Source organism: Chiloscyllium punctatum, chromosome 1 (genome assembly GCF_047496795.1).
Source record: "Chiloscyllium punctatum isolate Juve2018m chromosome 1, sChiPun1.3, whole genome shotgun sequence".
NCBI classification, from domain to species: domain Eukaryota; kingdom Metazoa; phylum Chordata; class Chondrichthyes; order Orectolobiformes; family Hemiscylliidae; genus Chiloscyllium; species Chiloscyllium punctatum.
Window position 1 is genome coordinate 96,207,541 of NC_092739.1, and position 21,219 is coordinate 96,228,759.

General features: G+C 38.2%; 1 protein-coding gene across 1 annotated transcript in view; it reads right to left on the minus strand.

The window, feature by feature from the left end:
• Window positions 1-21,219, minus strand: part of map3k1 (mitogen-activated protein kinase kinase kinase 1, E3 ubiquitin protein ligase) — a 118,165-nt gene that overhangs the window by 62,163 nt on the left and 34,783 nt on the right. The window contains exons 2-5 of the mRNA XM_072571299.1: window positions 9,040-9,190; window positions 4,104-4,322; window positions 1,534-1,734; window positions 183-299 (exon numbers count right to left, since the gene is read on the minus strand). Coding sequence (XP_072427400.1) covers window positions 183-299; window positions 1,534-1,734; window positions 4,104-4,322; window positions 9,040-9,190 — 688 coding nt within the window. The remainder of the gene's footprint in view (window positions 1-182; window positions 300-1,533; window positions 1,735-4,103; window positions 4,323-9,039; window positions 9,191-21,219) is intronic.

The following is a 21,219-nucleotide window of genomic DNA, read 5'->3' on the forward strand; positions in this document are numbered from 1 at the left end:
AGTTAGCAAATGTGTTTCTTACACTTCAAGTCCTTGCAAAGTACTTTGCTGAATGAAGTGCTTTGGAAGGTGCTATATAATTGCATTTTCCTTTGCCTCCCCCTTTAAGCACATCTTCAAGATTTCAAATTCACAAATCCTCAAAAAAGGTGAGGAATAAGTTTTTTTTTTGTTCTGCTCACCTCAAAGTTTTTTAATGTCTTTCGCCACAGCAATGAATCAGAAGGCTCTAATTGGAAGACTCGCAGCATAACAAACAGAACATGAATGCAGAATGTTCCGCGCCCACAACTGCAGGTCTATAAAAGATACAAACATAATCTTAATAGACAGTAGACCAAAGACACCTAAGAGTAAAACACATTTTACTCAGTAAACATAATTTCAATGTGTTTGAAAGTAGTGGAATCCACCACAGATGTCAATCACACCTTATTCAAATTGACAACAACCTTGGTAACTGTGAATTTTCAGAGCATCTCTTCAATTTAGCTAAAATGGACAAGGGAACCTGATTTGAAAAGCAAACTTCAGTAACTTGGTTGTTAGAAGATAAGGTGGCAAGTGCCAGGGAAAGATTCACACCAGTAAATGGCCATCAGGAAAGCTGTGACAGTAGGTAGACCATTGGTTCTCAAAATCATACAGAGGTGCCAGGAACTTGCATTCGCACCTTATGTAACTCCTTCCCTTCCCACATTAGTTCCTTTCATCCCCCAAAATGTTTACCAATGCAAAAAGCAGCAAGATGACAACACCCATGAATACAAAATGACAAATTGATTGTTACTGATACCAAGTCAATTTTGAGTGTACAGGCACTCAATATTTGACCATATCCCTTAATGTTGTTGCCGAACATGCAAATTAAGGGAACAACATCCTTCCTATGGACTAGTGCCTGATATATACTTGTCCACCAAAGTACACTGCAAGTGTTACATTATCTACTTAATGAACAACTAAAATTGTCACAACTTAAAAGGAACCAAACTTGATGGCTAAACAAACTTGGCTCGAGTAAAAGTGCTCCTATTCAACCAACCTCAAAACAGGAGACTACATTTTGCTTGAAAACTGTCAAAGGGAAAGAAGTGAGGAAAAGAAAATGCTATTTATTCCATAACCTATTCTCTTAAAAATTTAAGTGGCATACAAAACAAATTATGTAACTACTATAAAAATGATTCAAGGAGTTGCCCAAATTATGGGGACAAAAATAGAAAGAAATGTCAACCTCAGAATCGTTGCAACATTTTTCCCTTTGATTAACAGGTTATGAATGGTAATTGACAAGAAAATGTATTGCATTTCTGAACAGGTTTATATATTCTTAATGTCATCATTGTAACTTGATTATTATCCATTCATTTGTCAAAGTCTTATTAGAAAACATCTTTGTCAAGGCATCTAAACTACAATATGTATTTATTATAGAATACAAGAGAGAATCCAGTGTATTGCCTTGCAGATTTCTTTCTTCAAAGAAAAATGGTTTTAACACAGAACATGACACATAGCTATCTAACTGACCTGAGGGCCAATGAACACTCTGTACTTGTTATCAGGAACATCTCCCCCAATGAGGAAGGAGTTTGGACCTATTTGCTGCAGCAAGTACAGTCGTGCTCGCATTACTTTGTTGACTCTTCGGTTAGTTTCCTCAGGGCTGTAAGGAGAGAACCCATCTGGTGAGGGAGCTCTCCTTGGAGGAGTCACACGTCCACTCTGAAACTACAAAGTTAGGGTATTTCATCAATCATCTTAAACAAATAAATCAACCTAGCTACATTATTTATGATATTAGAAAGGAAGGAGAAATGCAAATTCTTCCCTATTTATAAACCCAGATCGCAATTACTTGCAACCTAAACACACGTGACAAATTAGTTATACACGAAGCAGGGTTTAGCAGTCGAACAGAATAAGGCCTGCGTCATATTTAACAAATGAATTTTATATAAGAGCTCCTTGACTGTTCCAAAATCAGATGACCTCCAATTCTTACTACTCCAATTCTATCCTTTTTCATGTGCTGCTCCGAAAATGTGAAATACATTTTAAGTGCGTGTGGTAACTAACAACTAATTAACAATATGAAACCTACTCAAATTTAATTAGAAACGAAGGTTCAAATCCAACCAACCCTTGAGTTGGTGTGAAAAACAACAGCAGTAAGGTTGAAGTTTATACAACTGGTTGAAATGATTCTAAACACATCGCTTTCCAATAAAATAAATTCACTTATTTAAATAGCACTTCTACATCCTACAGACACTTCAAAGTACTTCATATCCAATTAATTGCTTCTGAAGGGAAATTATTAAAATTGGCAAATTAGCTGCCAATTTGTAAACAGCAAGATTCAAAAGATATTTAAGAAAGTGACTACTTTTTTCTTTAAGAAGTGGTGTTGGATGATGGTTAAATGTTGGTCAGAATGCCAGACCTTGCCTGCGTCCTCAAATTTTGTCCATGGGCTAGGTGTTAAGAACAATAAAAAGTTTCATACTTGATAGAACAGTTTAAATTTAAATTTCCCACCCTGACTCTAATTATAACTACACGGAGGTAGAGTGTGGTTCTCGGACTCCTCAGGACTGAAATTCTAGTTGAAATCAATAGTTTTTCAAGAAAATGAGAAATCATCGAAAGAGAAACAGAACAACACATTTAGGCTGAAACTTTGTACATGTAAAGGACAAACAAACTTAAAACACTGGATTCACCAGAATCATATCAGTACTTTGTTAGTGTTAAATTGAGGGCTAGTTAGATAAACATACCACATAATTGCATACTGTATCAGATCTAAAAAGGTTACAATAACCAGAAAAGATTGTTAAGACATAATTACAACTTGTTCAAAGAGAAAGGGGAGGGCGAATGAAGAGGAGTCCAAAACCTCAGGGTCATAAATACAAGATAGTTGTGGATAAAATACAATTCTTCAAGAGAAAATTATTGGATGGAATTTGCTGCTTCCTCAAATGATTTCACATGAAAGCAACTAGCCTTTCTTAAATGCACAAATCTAACAGGTACAATGCAGAAAGGAACAGAAGTATACATTAGTGAGCTTTGCGAAGATTTGTAGCTCAGGTTGAGGTTCTGGATATGGGTTTGCTTGCTGAGCTGGACATTTCTTTTCATTAAAGAATTAAATGAATTAGGACAGAAGACTTTTTTTTGTACAGCCCAAATACCAGTGAACCAGTAGGACTGAATGGTCTGTTTCAACACTATATATGCTATACTGCTATATACTGCACTTGGAGCTGCAATTTCAGTTTCAAAAGGTGTTAACTGTTGGTACTACAATCACATCATCATTATATGCATTGAACAGTTTTGAAAATTTCCATTAATTAAAATTTCCATTAATATGGTAGGGCTGCTATTTTCCAACATGGCTGATTAATTGAAAGATGGAATCCTGTTCGTTTCAATTAAGTTTAATTTCTATAGATTTGTTCTTCATTTCATTGACCTGGATTTGTTCTTCATTTCATTGATGCAAGAACACAGTAGGCTATGAACCAATTTCAAGTAAGTGAGATTAGTGTAACCTGGTGTCTGTTGTTCAGTACAGACATTGTGGGCTAAGGGACTGTTTCTATGCTGTATGACTACCACTCTCTATGACACATCTTTCCTGGAACATGGCATGCTAACCTATTTATACCAAGTTAAAAATCACACAACACTAAGTTATAGTCCAACAGGTTTAATTGGAAGCACACTAGCTTTCAGAGCGACGCTCCTTCATCAGGTGATAGAGAAGGTGAAGGAGCATCGCTCCGAAAGCTAGTGTGCTTCCAATTAAACCTGTTGGACTATAACCTGGTGTTGAGATTTTTTAAACTTTGTACACCCCAGTCCAACACCAACATCTCCAAATCATATTTATACCAAACATGCTAATTAATATTAAACGTTCTTGGGTTAACTTCAAAATATATTGATTTATGATTAATTAATTGACCAACATTTAAAAGTTCAGCTCATTCCAACTATTGCTAGACCCTGTACACTTAATTTATGAACTCAGATTTTTCCCACAGTAATTGGAGAAGATAGAAAATCTTACTTCTTGCACTTACAGGTACTGGTGATGCCCTTTTCCTTCTTACACCAGGTGATTCAGACTTTGCAGCTGTTTTTGAGGAAGATGACGATGACGTGGCAGAAGACGAACTACCAGGGGAAGGACTGCGCCTTCCTCGCTGTATTTGCGATGAGACAATCACATCTGCCTGACAATCAGATGCTTGAGTGCCTAACTCCAGTCCATCTGCTTTCACTGGAATTGGTTTCACAACCTACAAAGTAGGTAGAAAAGGACCATCATTAATGCATTGCAAATTTACTGCAATCGAGAGGTCTTTAAAAGTTAAACCTTTCAAATACTAGTTGAAACTTCTGGCAGCTTTTAGTAGGCAAAGTCATGAGCTTTTTTTGAAAAATTCTTTCATGGGAAGTGCGTGTCACTGGCTGGTCAGCATTTTATTGCATGCCCCTAGTTGCCCTTGAGAAAGCACTGGTGAGCCACTGCATGCCACGTGCAGTAGGTAGCCCCCAATGTTACGGGGAGGGAACTCCAGGATTTTGAGACAACAATAATGATGGGACTGCATCAAGTCACAATAGTGTGTAGACTGCAAGGGACTTTACAAGGAAAGCTACAGCACAGGAACCTTCGGCCCTCCAAGTCTGTACTGATCCAGATCCTCTATCTAAACCTGTCATCTATTTTCTAAGGATCTGTATCCCTCTGCTCTCTGCCCATTCATGTATCTGTCTAGATACATCTTAAATGACACTATTGTGCCCATCTCTACCATCTCCGCTGGCAACACATTCCGGGCACCCACCACCCTCTGCATAAAGAATGTTCCACATATATCTCCCTTAAACTTGAGGCCCCTAGAAATGGAGTCCCCCACTCTGGGGAAAAAGCTTCTCGTTATCCACCCTATCTATACCTCTCATGATTCTGTAGGCCTCAAATCAGGTCACCCCCAAAGTCCATCTCTCTAATGAAAACAATTCTAATCTACTCAACTTCTCTTCATAGCTAGCACCTTCCATACCAGACATGATTCTGGTGAACCACCTCTGCACCCTTTCCAAAGTATCCACATCCTTTTGGTCATGTGGTGACCAGAACTGTACGCAGTATTCAGAATGTGGCAAAACCAAAAGTCTGATCCAATTGTAACATGACCTGCCAACTCTTGTACTCAATACCCCTTCTCCTGAAGGAAAATATGTCATATGCCTTTTTGACCACTCTATTGACCTGCATTGCCACCTTTAGGGTACAAAGGACCTGAACACCCACATCTCTCCTCCCACAATCCAAAAGTGTGCAAGTTAGGTGAATTGGCCACACTAAATTGCCCATAGTGTTAGGTGAAGGGGTAAAATGTAGGGGAATGGGTCTGGGTGGGTTGCGCTTCGGAAGGTCAGTGTGGACTTGTTGGGCCGAAGGGCCTGTTTCCACACTAAGTAATCTAATCTAATCTAGATCAATTTTCCCCACCACTTTTCCATTTAGCATATATAGTTTGCTCTTGAATTGGATCTTTCAAAATGCATCACCTCCCATTTGCCCTGATTGAATTCCATCTGCTATTGCTCTGCCCAACTCTCCAAACTTTCTATACCTGCTGCATTAGCTAACAGTCCCCTTCACTATCTGCTACTCCACAAATCTTAGCGCCATCTGCAAACTTGCTAATCAGACCCACCTAGATCTTCCTCCAGATCATTTACATATCACAAACAGTGGTTCCACCATGGATCCCTGAAGAACACCACTGGTCGTGGTTCTCCATTTTGAGAAATCCTTTCCACTACTAGTGTTACCTGCTGCCCAGCCAGTTCTCTATCCATATAGCTCGTACACCTTGGATCCCATGCGACTTCACGTTCTCCATCAGCCTACCATGGGGAACTTTATCAAGTGATGGTGTTCCTATAGTCTGCTGACCTTGTCCTTCAAGATGGAAATAGTGTGGGTTTGGAAGGTGTTGTCTAAGGATCTTTGATGAATTGCTGCAGTGCATCTTGTAAGTGGTACAGAACAGCAGCCGTGGTGCCAATCAAGTGGACTCTTCGTCTTGGATGGTGTCAAGCTTCTTCAGTATTGTCGAAGCTACAGTCAGAGGCAAGTGGGGAGTATTATCACAGTAAACCTAGCCTCTGACCTGCTCTCGTAGCCACTGTATTTATGTGGTGAGTGCAATTGAAATGCTGGTCAATGGTAACCCCCAGGATGTTGATAGTGGGTGATTCAGTGATGGCAACGCATTGAATGTCAAGGGCCAGTGGTTAGGTAATCTCTTATTGGAAATGGTCATTGTCTAGTAATTGTGTACTGTGAATGTCACTTTACACTTCTCAGCCCAACCCTGGATACTGTCCAGATCTTGTTCATTTGAACATGTACTGCTTCAGTATCTGAGTAGTCGCAAATGGTGATCATTGGTGAACATCTCCAGATATGATCTTATGATGAAGGGAAGATCATTGATGAAGTAGGTGAAGACATTTACAAAATAAAATGTGAGTAGTCACATGGCATACACCATCACCTACGTGCCAAGGACACTGCCTTATAGCCCTCCTAACTCCTTGTTTAAATTATTCTCCGCTTCCTATATATTCCTCAAGGGTCTTGCCTGATTTCAATTTCCTAAACCTTACATATGCTTCCTTTCCCTTTTTGAAAAAATCTTTCAACAATTGGTCACCATCCAAGGTTTCTGAATCCCTATCTTTCATCCTCACAGGAACATGCGGTTTGTGACCTTTGATCAACTGGCCTTTAAAAGATTCCCACATGTAGATTTCCATCAAATAGCTGTCCCCAATCTATTTTCTCCAGTTCTTGCCTAATTCGGTTATAATTAGACTTTCCCCAATTTCATACTTTCACACAACAACTATCTTATCCTTACCCATAACTATTTTAAAACTAAAAGGAACTAAGATCACTCTTCCCAAAATGCACCCTCACTGAAACCTCAAACACTCGGCCAGGCTCATTCCTGATATGACCCTTTCTCTAAATCAGACTAACTGCAAACTATTTTTAATAAAGTCCTGAATGCACCTAACAAATTCTGTCCCATCTAAGCCCCTAGAACTAAGGGGGCCCCAGCTCAATAATGGGGGAAGTTAAAATCATACACTACAACAACCCTATTGTTTTTACATCATGAACTACTTCGATATTTGTTTCTCTATTTGCCATTGGCTATTGGGACGTGTGATACTGAAAACCTCAAGTAACTTGTGGTAATTTACACAGAGAGGACTATAGTACAACCTCATCATAGCGACTATACCTTTCCTATTCCCAAGTTCTACCCATATGGCTTTGCTGGATGAGCCCTCCAAGATATGCGCTTAGTGCAGTTGTGGCATGCTCCTTCATCAGTCAAACAATTCCCACACCAGGAGCCCCGATTCACGTCCCATCTGCTCCAGGTGGTGTGTAATAACATTTCTGAAGAAGTTGATTAGAACAAAAAAGGCAAAAAACCAACTCCCTCATTTTTTTATACATTAAACGTTTATACCCTGGAACATTGAGCTGCCAGTCCTGCCCTTCTCTCAATCATAGAACATAGAAAATTACAGCATAGTACAGCACCCCCGTCCCCCCACCCACCCACCCCCATGCTATTAAAATGCAAATCAGTACCTCTGAATCGTTAACACAGAACAAAGACTTTGTTCCTGTTAAAAAAAACAAGTATTCACTAGACACTAACTTTCATCATTGAGCATACCTGCTAATCCAGGCCCTAAAGTATTTACATACACAAGGGGCATTAGATAATCAATACCTTCTGCATTTTAATTTCAGTGTCCCTACTTCAATGAAACTCAGAACTTGTTATGTCTGCAGATGGCACTGTGATTATGTTTTTTTCAAGTGGAGTATCACTTGAAATGCAGTAAGTTGTTATAGAAGCATAGTGACTGAATTTTCCATGATTTGGAGGTGCCAGTGTTGAACTGGGATGTACAAAGTTAAAAATCACAACACTAGGTTATAGTCCAACAGGTTTATTTGGAAGTACTAGCTTTCGGAGCAATTCTCCTTCAACCACCTGATGAAGGAGCACACTCTGAAAGCTAGTGCTTCCAAATAACCTGTTGGACTATAACCTGGTATTGCGTGATTTTTAACTTTGATCATTTTCCGAAAACTTTGTTCCCTATTACTTTAGCTTTCATTAAATGAAATTTATGTCCAAAATAAAGGTTTAAACAATGTGAAATCAAAACGAGTAATGATACGAATAATGCATGAGCTAATTTAGCCTTTCCCCAAATCCAAGCTTTGTTTTGATTATTTTGACTAGATTGGTCAGATTTGAATTTAGACTGTGCGATCTAAGTATGTGCAAGTACTAACGTCCTCAGGATACACTAATACTATTAAATTAGCCTTCCCATAGTTGGCTAATCATGGTTTGAAAAAAAAACTTATGAACTGCACCTAAAGTATAAATCTCAATTTTTGTGTGAAAGAGCAATGACATAGTTATGCATTCAAGAACCACTCAGAAAACACTACTTTTAATGTTTGCAATTCTTCTAAAATCTCAAACCAGTGCTGCTAGACACAGGTTTTCTCCTAAATAACATGAGCCAGAGTTCATACTTGACCGAGTTCTGCCAAATTCAGTTGCCACCTCCTGCTATCCCAGATCAAAAGACATTTTATATCCCTACTGTAACACTGGCAAGCTTCAGCATCTTCAACTATTTCTGCTGAATAAGTCTATCCCTCAGAAGTGAATACCAGACACTCCCACATTACAGTTGAGTGTAAGCATGTCTGTCAGAATTAATTCTCGCCTCAAGCCAAGTCTCAAGGTACTCTCAACTTTATCACTTGCACTTTTGCGCTTATAAGTATGCAAGAATTTTTATAAAAGTGGACATGCATTTGTATATGTCATAAGCTCAGACTTCAGCCCAGAACATATTTTTAAGAGGATTCCTAGTTGTACTTACTACAGGTCCTCGCCTGTTCCTTCTTTCTAGCCATTCATGTTTCCAAGCTGGCATGCACGTCACCTTCAGCTTTTCCCTGATCATACGCTCCTCTGGACGGTCATCCATTTTTGGTAAGCCCCTGAGTGTCTCCTTATTTTCAAGGTCACGACTGGAAAAAAAGATACGAAAAGGAAATATCAAACAAAGATTATTCACTGTTTTTAAAAATAATACTACTATCATGGCATATGTGTTAGTTCATTTTCCTTCACCTAGACATGGTTCATCTCCCATCCCATGAGCCAACTTTCAGTTTCAATAAGGAGCAAATCCAAAAGGTGAGGTGGGTTTATAAAAGTATCACACATGCTTCTATGACATTAATGCATTTCAAATGAGTGGTTCTGGAGTCTAAAATTGCCATAAGACAGGATTATCAGAATGTCTGAAAAAACAAATGTCTGAAAGCAATGCTTCAGCTGCAGTCAAAGTCAGTCAATAACTTTTAAATGCAAAATAAACCAGTTAAATACAAATATGGAGAGGTAACATGAAAGCAACTGATACATAAATAATAAAAAGGATTTGATCAAACTCTTCGCAGTACTACTGTAAAATTATAAATGCCTACATGGGCTCTTTGTCCTGTTACGGATGGGGAGATGCAAGATTAATACCTAATTGAATGAGTGCACTGACCAAAAGATCAGTTATTGAAAGTTCAGTTATTTTACAATCCAAAAGCATCATGCAAGGGCAAACATAGGATAAACAAAACTGGGGACAGGAGCTGTTCTTTATTCAGAATGAACACAATTGCTTCGGTGGAACGTCATGCTTTTGGTGGACCAGAAGTAAACTTTATTATCCAATTACATAGCATAAGGTAAAAAGAAATTGAGGCTAAGAGGCATAAAAAAGTTTTTTTTTAAGTAGTGCAACACTGCTATAATGAAAAAAGGTTAGCTGTTAACTGTTAACCAAATATTTACAAAATGCATCAATAACAAGATTTTCCCATCTTTGTTTCTTGCCAAACAATGAAATTCTAGAGTGCTATTTCATAAATCCTTAACTGGATCAAGTATATTACTATGTATTAATAATATAAGCACAGACTCCTTGCCACATCAATAATAAATCATTTGCACTTTGGTAATTGTTCACCAAGCTGTAACAATGATATGCCTACAAACAGAGAAGGTGAGAAGAATAATCTTGTATATGGAATATATTTCCTATTCTGGGTGGACTATTATGGTATTTCATTATTTGCTTCTGTTGCCAAAATTGATAGATGTGCCTGTTTAAAGACTAACAAGAGTGGAGTTCAATGGCAAATGATGCATTCTTAGGATGGGTGTTGCACTGTTACTCCCACAGAATATCAGTAAGGCAGGAGAAATGCAACAGTACAGAATGCTTCAAAAAAAATTGCTGAGTTCTGATGAGTGCACAATTATGGCTCAATTGGCTAATAGCTGAAATACAGTGTAGAATAATTTCAATAGCATGGATTCCATATCTGTATCTCCCAAGGAGTTCTCAGGCTCAATCCCCACCTTGTGTTACAGTAACAAAGATTCTGCATGAAGAGCATGAAACATTATTGGCCTCAGCCAGGACAAGAGTTAAATTACTTCAATTGGCTAGTGATCCAGGCTCAATAGGGGAAAAGACACTTCGGCTCTTGCTCACTATGCAGTGAATCACAAAGGACAGATTAAAGCTTACAGATAACAGCAAGTGCTGGGCTGGATTTCCATGGAACCATACCTGGACAGTGGACAGTGTTCCCCCATTCAGAAGGAAAGTGACATAAGGATGTTTAAACATGAACATCTGAACTGCACATAAATCACATAAAGGAGGAAAATCTCTGGACACCATGTCCATATTGATTACATATTATTGATGGTGATACTCTGACTATACTATACAAATGTGAATACTGGACCATATAAAAATGCTATTACCTTTACAGCAAATTCAGGTTACTTAAATCATTCAAAGATGCTCTACATAAAACAGATTAAAAGGTAAGAACAACAGAATTTGTACAGTAAATCATTAGTTATTTTGGCACACATTGTTAGCCACAACCTCTGAAGCATTATGCAAATCCAATCTCAATTATCAATAGTCTTTCATCCCTCTACCAGCATCACCACTGTACCTTCACGATCTATAACCATGTGCCTTATTCCAATACTTATTAGCATTCAACAATTAGTAATCTTCTACCATTTTGTATTAAAGAAGGAGAAGTGGTACAATTAAGATTTTATAGTGTCAGGTGTATTCCAATACATGGATACAGAAGTACAGTGAAAAGTATACAATGTCACCATTATGAAGCAACAGGTCTATCTGGAAGCAGTAGCTTTCAGAGCGCTGCCCCTTCATCAGGTGATTGTGGAGTTTAAGATCCTAAGACAATTTATAAACAAACGTTTTAGTGTGAAGCAACTAACATTATATGTTGAAACAAACCTGGATTGTTTGTTAAGTCTCTCACCTTTTAGAATGAACATGTTGGTTTCAGTTCTTTCATATATAAATCGCAAAACTTTTTTAAAGTTACATTCTCAAGTGAGCTTTAATAATTGGTGTCAGGTCAGCCCAGATAACGCACTGAAGGTGTGAGGTGCCCTGTGTGAGAACGTTCAGACTGATTCTAATTTTTAAAAATGGATTGACAGAATCTTACATGGATTCGTGCAGTTTTTGAGCAAAGTAAAATGTAATTCTGCAAGTACAAATTGACCCCACAAACTTATGTGCGTGCATGCAGATGGGCACGCATGCATGTAGTGGAGGGGTATGAGTGTCTGCCTGAAAGTGTTCGTCTGCGTAAAGCGCAGTTGGGTCACCTGTAGGCACTCACTCATACGGTCACACACACACACACACACACACACACACACACACTTCACAGACACTCATAACCACACCCCCTCCCCCACACACATTTGTGGGATGAATTTGTACTTGCAGAATTACATTTTACTTTGCTCAAAAAGTGCATGAATCCAAGTAAGATTCTGTAAATCCCTTTTTTAGATTAGAATCAGTCTGAACATCATGGCACAGACCAGTCTCACACAGGACACCTCACACCTTCAATGCATTATCTGGGCTGACATGACACCAATTGTTAAAGTTAGCCTGAGAATGTAACTTTTAAAAAAGTTTGTGATTTATATATGAAAGAACTAAAACCAACAGGTTCATTCTAAAAAGGTCTTTTTCAATATATAGTTTCAGTTACATCACACTTTAAACTTTTACAATAAATTCTGTGTCCTACGATCTTATACTCCACAACCACCTGAAGGAGCAGCGCTCTGAAAGCTAGGGCTTCCAAATAAACCTACCGGACAATAATCTGGTGTTGAGAGATTTTTAAACTTTGTACAGTCCAACACCAGCATCTCCAAATCATGACTGCCATTATGAGCACCATCTTAGCTACAAAGTAGAAAAATAAAAAATAAAAATGTTCAACATTACAGTCCTTAAGAACTTAGCCATCCTGGGCTTGCACTCCCCAGAAGGGTTTGATTTTCTCCACACTGAGCTTGCTGCCACCACAGATGCTGAGACACCTTGGGCTGCCTGCTCTCGCCATCACCATAAAAGCTGGGGGGCCTCTATCAATGCCACGCTGGGCTCATTCTCCCCCATTTAGGCTCGCTGTCTCCATGCACTCACCGTCACCCCAGACTGACCAGTCTCCTCTGCGCTGGGCTTGCTCTCTCACCTTTTCCTCCATGCTGCGTCAGTCATCTCCCTCCATTGCCACCGCCAGGAAGAAATCTTACCTCAGACACCCTGAAGTTGATCACCTCACAAAGGTGAAGTGAGAAAAGTCAATTAAAAATGTAATTTTACTCACCTCTACCATTTCCTCTGGCAGCTTGTTCTATAAATGCACCACCCTCAATCTCTACTAATCAAGAGCCTATTTGTCCAAAATATACTCAATGACTTGGCTTCCATAGCCCACGGCAGCAAATAAGTTCCACAGAATAATTACCCTCTGGCTGAAGAAATTCCACATCTCAACAGTTGTCTAAACAATTGTCCCTTCACTAAGACGGTGTCCTCAGATTCTAGTCGTTCCTACTAGTTGAAAGATTTTCTCCACATCCACTCTATCCAGACCTTCCTATATTTGTCAGAATCAATCAGATATCCTCTTATCCTTCTAAATTATATCTAGTCGAGACCCACAATCCTGAACCACTCCTTATACAAGCTCTTCATCACCAGGATCATTCTTGTAAACCTCCCCAGACCCTCTCCAATACCAGCATGTATACATCCTTAGATACAGGGCTCAAAAACTGACCACAATATCCCAAATGCAATCTGACCATAGCCTTATGCAGCCTCAGCAGTACACTGCTCTCATAACTCTAGCCCTCTTGAAATTAATGCTAACATTGCATTTGCCTTCTTAACTGCCAATTGAACTTGCATTTTAACCTATAGAGAATCTTAAACTAGTACTTCCAAATCCCTTTGAGCTTCAGATTTCTGAAGCCCTTACCATTTATGAAGAATAGAGACAGTATTTTCTACCAAAGTGCATAAACTCAGATTTGCCCACAGTGTATTCATCTGCCACTTCTTTTCCCAATCCCTTCTACAACTTCCCCATTTTTCCATGCTGTCCCTCCACATATCTTTGTGTCTTCTGCAAACAGTGACAATGCCCTCAGTTCCTTATCCAGATCATTAAATGAATAATACTTAAAAACGGAGTGTGGCGAAACTCCAGAAGTTACCATTTGCCTTTCTGAGTAAGGCCCCTTTATTTCCATGTTCTGCCTTCTGCCAGTCAGCCAATCCTCTATCCATGCCAATATCTTGCCCATAAACAACATGGGCTCTTAAGAGCCTCCTGTATCCCAGTACTTGTGTATACTTGACAATGAAATCTAATTCTAATTTTCTCAGTTTTGGTAACCCACATATCAGTTGTGTCAAAATTGTAGAAGATTTCATTGATATGCTTAACATGACTAGTCATCTTCATTTAACTGGAGCATTGCACTTCACATGAATACACAAGGAATGGAGGGATTTGGACCAAAGGCAGAGGGCATTAGTTTAAGTTGGCATCATGTTCAGCACATCATGGACTGAAGGGCCCATTCTTTTGCTGTGCTACGTTCTCTAACGTCACTGGAACAAAACTTACCTATTAATTCTGAAATTTAAAATTAGCTTCCAAAACAAGGACAAAGTTCTCTCAGCAGTATGCCAATATCTCAAGAATGAGGATTGGTTTATAAAGCTATTAAATATAGTCACACTGTTGTTTGATATTTGATAGATTGATAGCTTTCACTATACTCTTAGAAGTATCTTCTATAATGATTTGTAAGAAAAACCGGGTGTGTATTCCTTAGAAATTTGCAGATGCTATATGGATTTATGACAATTTGTCCTTGACAAAGCCAAAAGACTGAACAGTTTGCAATATACACCTACAAATACCAATATCAACTGGTTGCAGAATTCCTCAAAAAATGTGACACGCTCTCTACAGCTCCCTACCTAATTAGTCTAAAATTATAGGGAGCACATTTGACTTCCAAAATTGCATTTCTTGTATAGGATATTACCTACTTCGCATGATTCCACACCACTATTTTCTAAAAAGTATTTGGTCACAGGATTGTTTTGATAAGACAAATTTCTTTTCCATTCCCAATTACCAGCGAAGGTAGCAGTGAACTTGTCTTTTGTTGGAGATTCTAGGATTTTAACCCAGTGACAATGAATAAAAGTAAATACAGTTAAATTAAGAAACTTGAGGGTTGATTAATCTGAACACTTCTTGTAAATGCAAATGCATCGGAATGTTCTTAGTAAAAGTGACATAAGCTCCATTTATCATAACAGTTGCAGCACTGAAAAAGGTAAACAAATGTACTGATGCCATCTTCAGAAAAAAAGGTATTTAAGAAAGCATTTCCAAGTTTTACTGCCACGGGAAATTTCTGCTATGTGCAATTAGCCTGATTCTTCCCCTCAGGTGCAAACCCTTTTGCATTACAAATTTACTGGAAGTGCATGCTGATAACAGCACCTCGGAGATGGAAAAGGAGGAGTTGGAGCCAATTCAATTAGGGAAAATATTGAGAAGTCTGAAGATTCATTGAGCCAATAATTATCAACTCAAGAGGTTGAACTGCAATGCTAGAACACATTTTCAGAATGATGCAAGCCAAATTCCAGCCCTAACTTTATTTGGAAATGAGTGCAACTGGTGAGAAGTTGCAAATTATATATGAACAACTGCTTCTAACCAAAGCGAAAGGTTATAAAATATAATGGTATTTACACAAAAAAAAAATTAGAGAATTGGACATTAGATAAGTTAGATGGCTTCATACAAAAAGACCATTCAGGGTATCAACTGAACTCATTTTGAGTAGTAATATTCCAAAGAGCTTTGAAAGCCACATTTTAAAATAAATCACGCAACCTGGTAAGCTAACTAGCGGTGTCTGATCTTTTAGAAGAATTTTCTTGTGGGACGTGGAGGTCACTGGTTGACCAGCATTTTTATTGCCAGCCCTTGTTGCCCTCAAGAAGGTGGTGGTGAGCTGCCTTCTTGAATCAATGTGCTGCAGGTGGACCTTCAATATCATTAGGGAGAACATTCCAGAGGATTTGTATCCAGGGACAGCAAAAGAATGGCAATATATTCCCAAGTCAGGATAGTGAAAGTGACTTGGAGGGAAACTTGCAGGTGGTGGTGTTCACATGCATCTGCTGCCCTCATCCTTCTAGATGGGCCATGACTTTGGAAGATGCAAACAACCTTTGACAAATTTCTACAGTCCGTCTTGTAGATAGTAGACACTGCTACTGAGCTTGGGTGGTGGAAAGAGTGGATACAGTGTCAGATTCAATAAAATGGGCTTTGCCCTAGTTGGTGCCGAGCTTCTGAGTAGCGTTGGAGCTGCTCTCATGCAGGCTGGTGCTCAAACTACATAACGAGTACAGATTAGCCTGTGATATATTTGCCTAGAGAGAGGCATGGTGACCAGAAAAAAAATCTTTAAACCTGAAAATTACATGCAGATTGATTATTTTTTAAAAAATCATAATTGGGACAGGTTTCATTCACAAGTAATAATATCTAGAATACTTGAGAGAGAGAGAGAGAGAGAGAGAGAGAGAGAGAGAGAGAGAGAGAGAGAGAGAGAGAGAGAGAGAGAGAGAGAAAAAATGAAAATTAACATTTAAAATGACTAAGGCACATCCAAGCGGAATTAAAATCAAAAGGCAACCATGTGACAACCATTAAGTAGCCCTAGCCACATTGGGGGCATTTAAACAATCCTTGGATAAACAGATGGATGATGATGAGATAGTGTAGGGGGGTGGGCTTAGATTACACTCAGTCGGCGCAACATCGAGCGCCGAAGGGCCTGTTCTGCACTGTAACTGTTCTATGGTCTATATTAAAGTGACACTGCAGTCAGTAAGACAGCACCAACCCTACAACTGTTGAAATATTAACAACAGTTTAATGAATGAGGTTTGTCAATATAAGTCACGTCACGTGAACTTTCCAAATGCCCCACACTAATCATAGCCATATCAGTCTACAGATCACACTGCAAAATTGAAAAAAGGTATTAATTACTGCTTTCTGAAATGCAGCAACCTAAGTTCCTCATGGAGGTGGAATCAAAGTTCAGAAATAGGCTCAACCTACATTAGTAAACTCCTATTCCATTTTTGAAGATATCCAATGGGCTTCTTTTAGGTGCATTCACTAATACACAAGCAAAGCCAGCCAAATGCTTTCAATAAATGTTGATTCAGACATGGTGCCACTTCCAAGAAGACATTTGCTCCATTTCAGCACAAACAAGGCATTACATAAATTAATGCGGGGTCCTACTTGGCCGTAGAATATAATGAATACTCAAGCTAATAATAGTGTTTTCATCCCCTTTTTTTTTAAAAAAAGGGAAAGTGATAACCCAGGCAGTACCAATGTAGTAATTTGTGCTGTATGGCCAAGGAATATTGCATAGAAGAAATTAAGTTTATGCTGTTAGGCTGGCATTGGCCTGGACAAAACTGTTGCTACATTGCACCTTCTAGTTCATATGAAAGGAGGTTCAAAAGCAAATGTTAGAAAAAACTAGTGACAGTTGATTCAGTCACAACAACTCGACAAAGTAGTCGAAACTGTTGAATCTTTGACACTTAAACACCACTGTTGGGAAAACTATTGAAGTGAGATCTAATTTCACCCCAATCTTGCAATTGTGTACTTCTTGGAAACAAAATGCATATTGTCGGTCTGTTTGCAAAGAATACCTAGACTCCAGAGAATTGCTAGGGATTTTGGTGGGTGGGGGGGGGATAGAGAAAGGAAGAGAAGAGAGACAGAAACTTAACTACTACAATTACAACATTTGTTCAATCTAACCTATTAAATTAAAGAAAAGAACTTTTAGCTGTGGACATGAAGTAGCAAAAGGTCCACAGACTTTGTGGTAATACAGGCGATATCATAGACAGGTTAATCAGAACCCAGCAAACTAGCCCACACATATCATGTGCTAGATGCAGAACAGAAAAAATACTTTCTTTTACAAGTTATCAGTTTACTTCATGCATCATCTTTGGCAGTTGAACAATTAAATAATGTCCTAATACAGCATATTTACTCAGCTAAGTGAAAAGCAAGAAGTATGAGAAATATAACCAATGAACAACAATTGATTGTTGATCGCAATATCAGAATTTGCACCGTAGAAAAGCCAAAGTAATCTTAAAGCCTTCAGCACAAGAATTTTCTTTCATCCTGGTCACTTCCTGTAAGTCTGTAAAGCTGTGCAACTGTGGGTGCGGTATACTATAAATTTGCCCAAATATGGATCACAACTTTAAATGCTCAATTTGTTTTCCTTTTGGGAGAGGGTGGTGAAAGGAAACAGGCAGGAGCTCAGTCTCAAAGTTTGTACGGCTTTGTCATTTTCAACTAATAGTTGTTCCCAAAGCCTATTTTTATAGTAATATGTCATTTTTAAACGTGTAAAATTAGTGATAAAAGAAACCCATGAATATGCTTAAATCATCAAGGCATAGGTTTAAACAAAAGAAAAGATTTTTCTCATGCCCTTGCAAGTTTACAGATAACTTTCATGAACATGGTCTAATCTGTGCCCTGATCTATTCTCTAAAGCTTGTTGCATATATACAGAACACAATTCCTTACTTACAAAGAAATGGACAGCACACTAACAGCAACCAGGCTCCTGTAAAACATCAGCAAGTAGCTACCAGAGCTGTTTGTAATATCGTTGGCACAAGAACTAAATCAAAAAAGGTACTTTGCAAGAGCCATTATCCAGCTAGAAATCCACTGGGTGACCCAGCATTACCCCCTTGCCCTATTTACACTAACTGAAGATCCTGCTAAAATGGCCACATCCCAAAAGTTTTTGCAAAGGCTACAACTACTCCAAGCAGGTCCTACCTGTGATCTCAAATATTGAAGCCAATTTCCAGAAAGACCCTTTGAAGGCTTATCCCGCACCTACAACCGAGTGTAGTATGCTGCTGAAAGACTAAGACACTTCAATGTTCCACCTGAAACAACTTGCTGACCAGGCAGACAAGTTCGGACCCCAACCCTGACAAAAATATATTAGAACCAATCAATCAATCATTCTTAATCTTACATTAACTTACCAGGAAAACCTCTAGAAAAATAAAACCAAAAAAGTCAAGAGGAGAGTGTATCTCATACAAGAACTAGCAGGCAAGGTAAAGTTGCAATAGTTGCAAAAGTTGCAACTTACCAGACCATAGGGCTGCTCTCTTTAGAGACACAACTAACCGTTGGTAGTTTAATGACAAGGTCACGATGCCTCAGGCAACAGGCTAAGTTGAGAAGGAGAATCCTTCATGTTTGCCTCAGCCAGCATGGGAATTGAACCCAGACCCATTACTCTGTATCACAAACCAGCAATCCAGCTAACTGACCTAACCATATGTTGGGGCAACAGAGCCAACAGATGCAACACACGTGCTATTTTATCCTAAAAATGGACAAGTATTGGAAAATAATGATTATCTTTTGATTAAGTCAGAAGTTAAAAATAAAGTTTACAATGGAGAAATTTGACACTTCAACAAAATTAGCTTTACAGTGCCAGAGTGTACTTAGCAGTAATTAAATTAGTATAGCAAAAACATTCAACCATTGAATAATTTGACAAGTTTTTTTAATAGTGAAATTAATTGTTGTTATTCTTATCATTTCAAAGATTTTCTGTTTAAAGCAGTCTGGAAAATCTAAATAATACATCCTGTGAAAAGTTTAAGGTCACTAGCAACTAGTGGATTTCCACGTACAAACTTTCAGAAACCGCAGCTAATTTCAGAATACTATAAACAGTTTTAAAAACCCAGCAAACTCAAGAATCCAGCTATTCTATATTGATTGATTTGAGTGAAACTTTTGTGCTTATTAACAAACAATTCACTGCAAACCACCTCCTCTAAGCGAATGGGCACCAGTGAATTGTTGATTTAAATTCACACTTTGGCAAGATGCCAAGAAGCTAATATTATGATATTCACATGGGGGTTTGCACTTGGGGATAGGATTTTCAGAAAGTCAGCTAAAATGGAAGAAAATAATCTAATTTTCAACTTTTGATACGTTACTTGCAATCCCTGGTCACCAATGGACAGGATTGCAGAACTGAAATTCCAAAACTGAAATTGCAAAAGAACCAGCAAAAAAAATCTGCAAACACAATCTGAAGAAAAACACGTTCTTGTAGTTTACATAGACAAGCATATTGGAACAGTGCAGTTAAGAGAATTCATGCTGGAATGCATTCACACATCTGACAGTGGTTTACACTCCCATCACTGATTGGTTACTGCAAGTGGTCCTGCTTTATAAACTATCCCAATAGCAAGAAGAGACCTCATTATCATGTGTGGATAGAATGATTGCATAACTTTATATGCAAACATTCATGAAATGTTCAGAAATTGAAGACTTAAGTTACAACTCCAATAAAACGTTAAGGACCTGGATCAAAAGAGAGATGTATATTTCCTCAAAGGAATGCTGCAAGAATGGTCAAGAATCAATTCATCTCTGTACTTAATCCTTTTTTAACAAGTTTCACAAGTCAATCACGTTACTTGATCAGTTCAACCAAATCTTAGTTGTCAAACAGCATTTAAATCCTTGATATCATTTCAAAAACTCACCTTTTAATGCAAACAACAAATAAACACTTCTGCCAATTTTATGTTCATTCCCATTTGCCTCCTTTGAAACATTTAAAATTCCTAGAATTAGACTCAAATGCAATTTTTGGCATATAGTCTTTAAAATACAGTTAAGATTTAGGATTGGAGACATAACTATGAGCCATCACAGCATATCGTGAGTTTGAATTGTCAAAATTAGGAGGTAACTAATCTTTCGTGTTTATTTGAAAATAAGGGGAGGAGGATAGCAAAATTCCTCCCTTCAGTAATATAGCATGCAAGTGAAATTTAAACTTTGGATTTCAAAATTGTTGTTCCTCCACGACAAACTTGGAGGATAATAGTCAATTTTACGATTAATGAATTAAAACGTCTTACCGAGGAGCCATTACAAAGCCTTGATAGTAAGCAGCTTACTGCTATGATTAAAATGCCCAAAACTAAAAACACTCCAAGGTGGTACCACTGTCCAATGGAATATTTATTTTACTTCAAAAGTTATACAGGAAAAAAATTACACTAAGCAATGTTATATCTGTAAAAGTTGTCAGTTTGATTTACAGAATTCAGCTCAAACCAAACACAAGAGGTGTCAAACTAACAATAAAAAGGAATCAAATACCAGTGAAGCATTTTTAATAGCAAAATCCAATTTTCATCAAGAGATTAGCTGAAGTTACTGATCAAACAGCATATTTTGGACTTTTTGGGAATCTTACTCATTAGAGATTTATTTGTTATAAAGTTTACTCATTACCTTCCTTAAAAGTAGTAAAGTGAGCTGTTGACAAATTTTCCAGGCACCTCTGAATACAGGGTTAGACCTGGAGGATTGTAAATGTGACAGTCGTTTAAGAATAGGATAAAAGGATAACCAAGCAAGCTACAGGTCTGTCAACTTCTTGGCAACAGTGG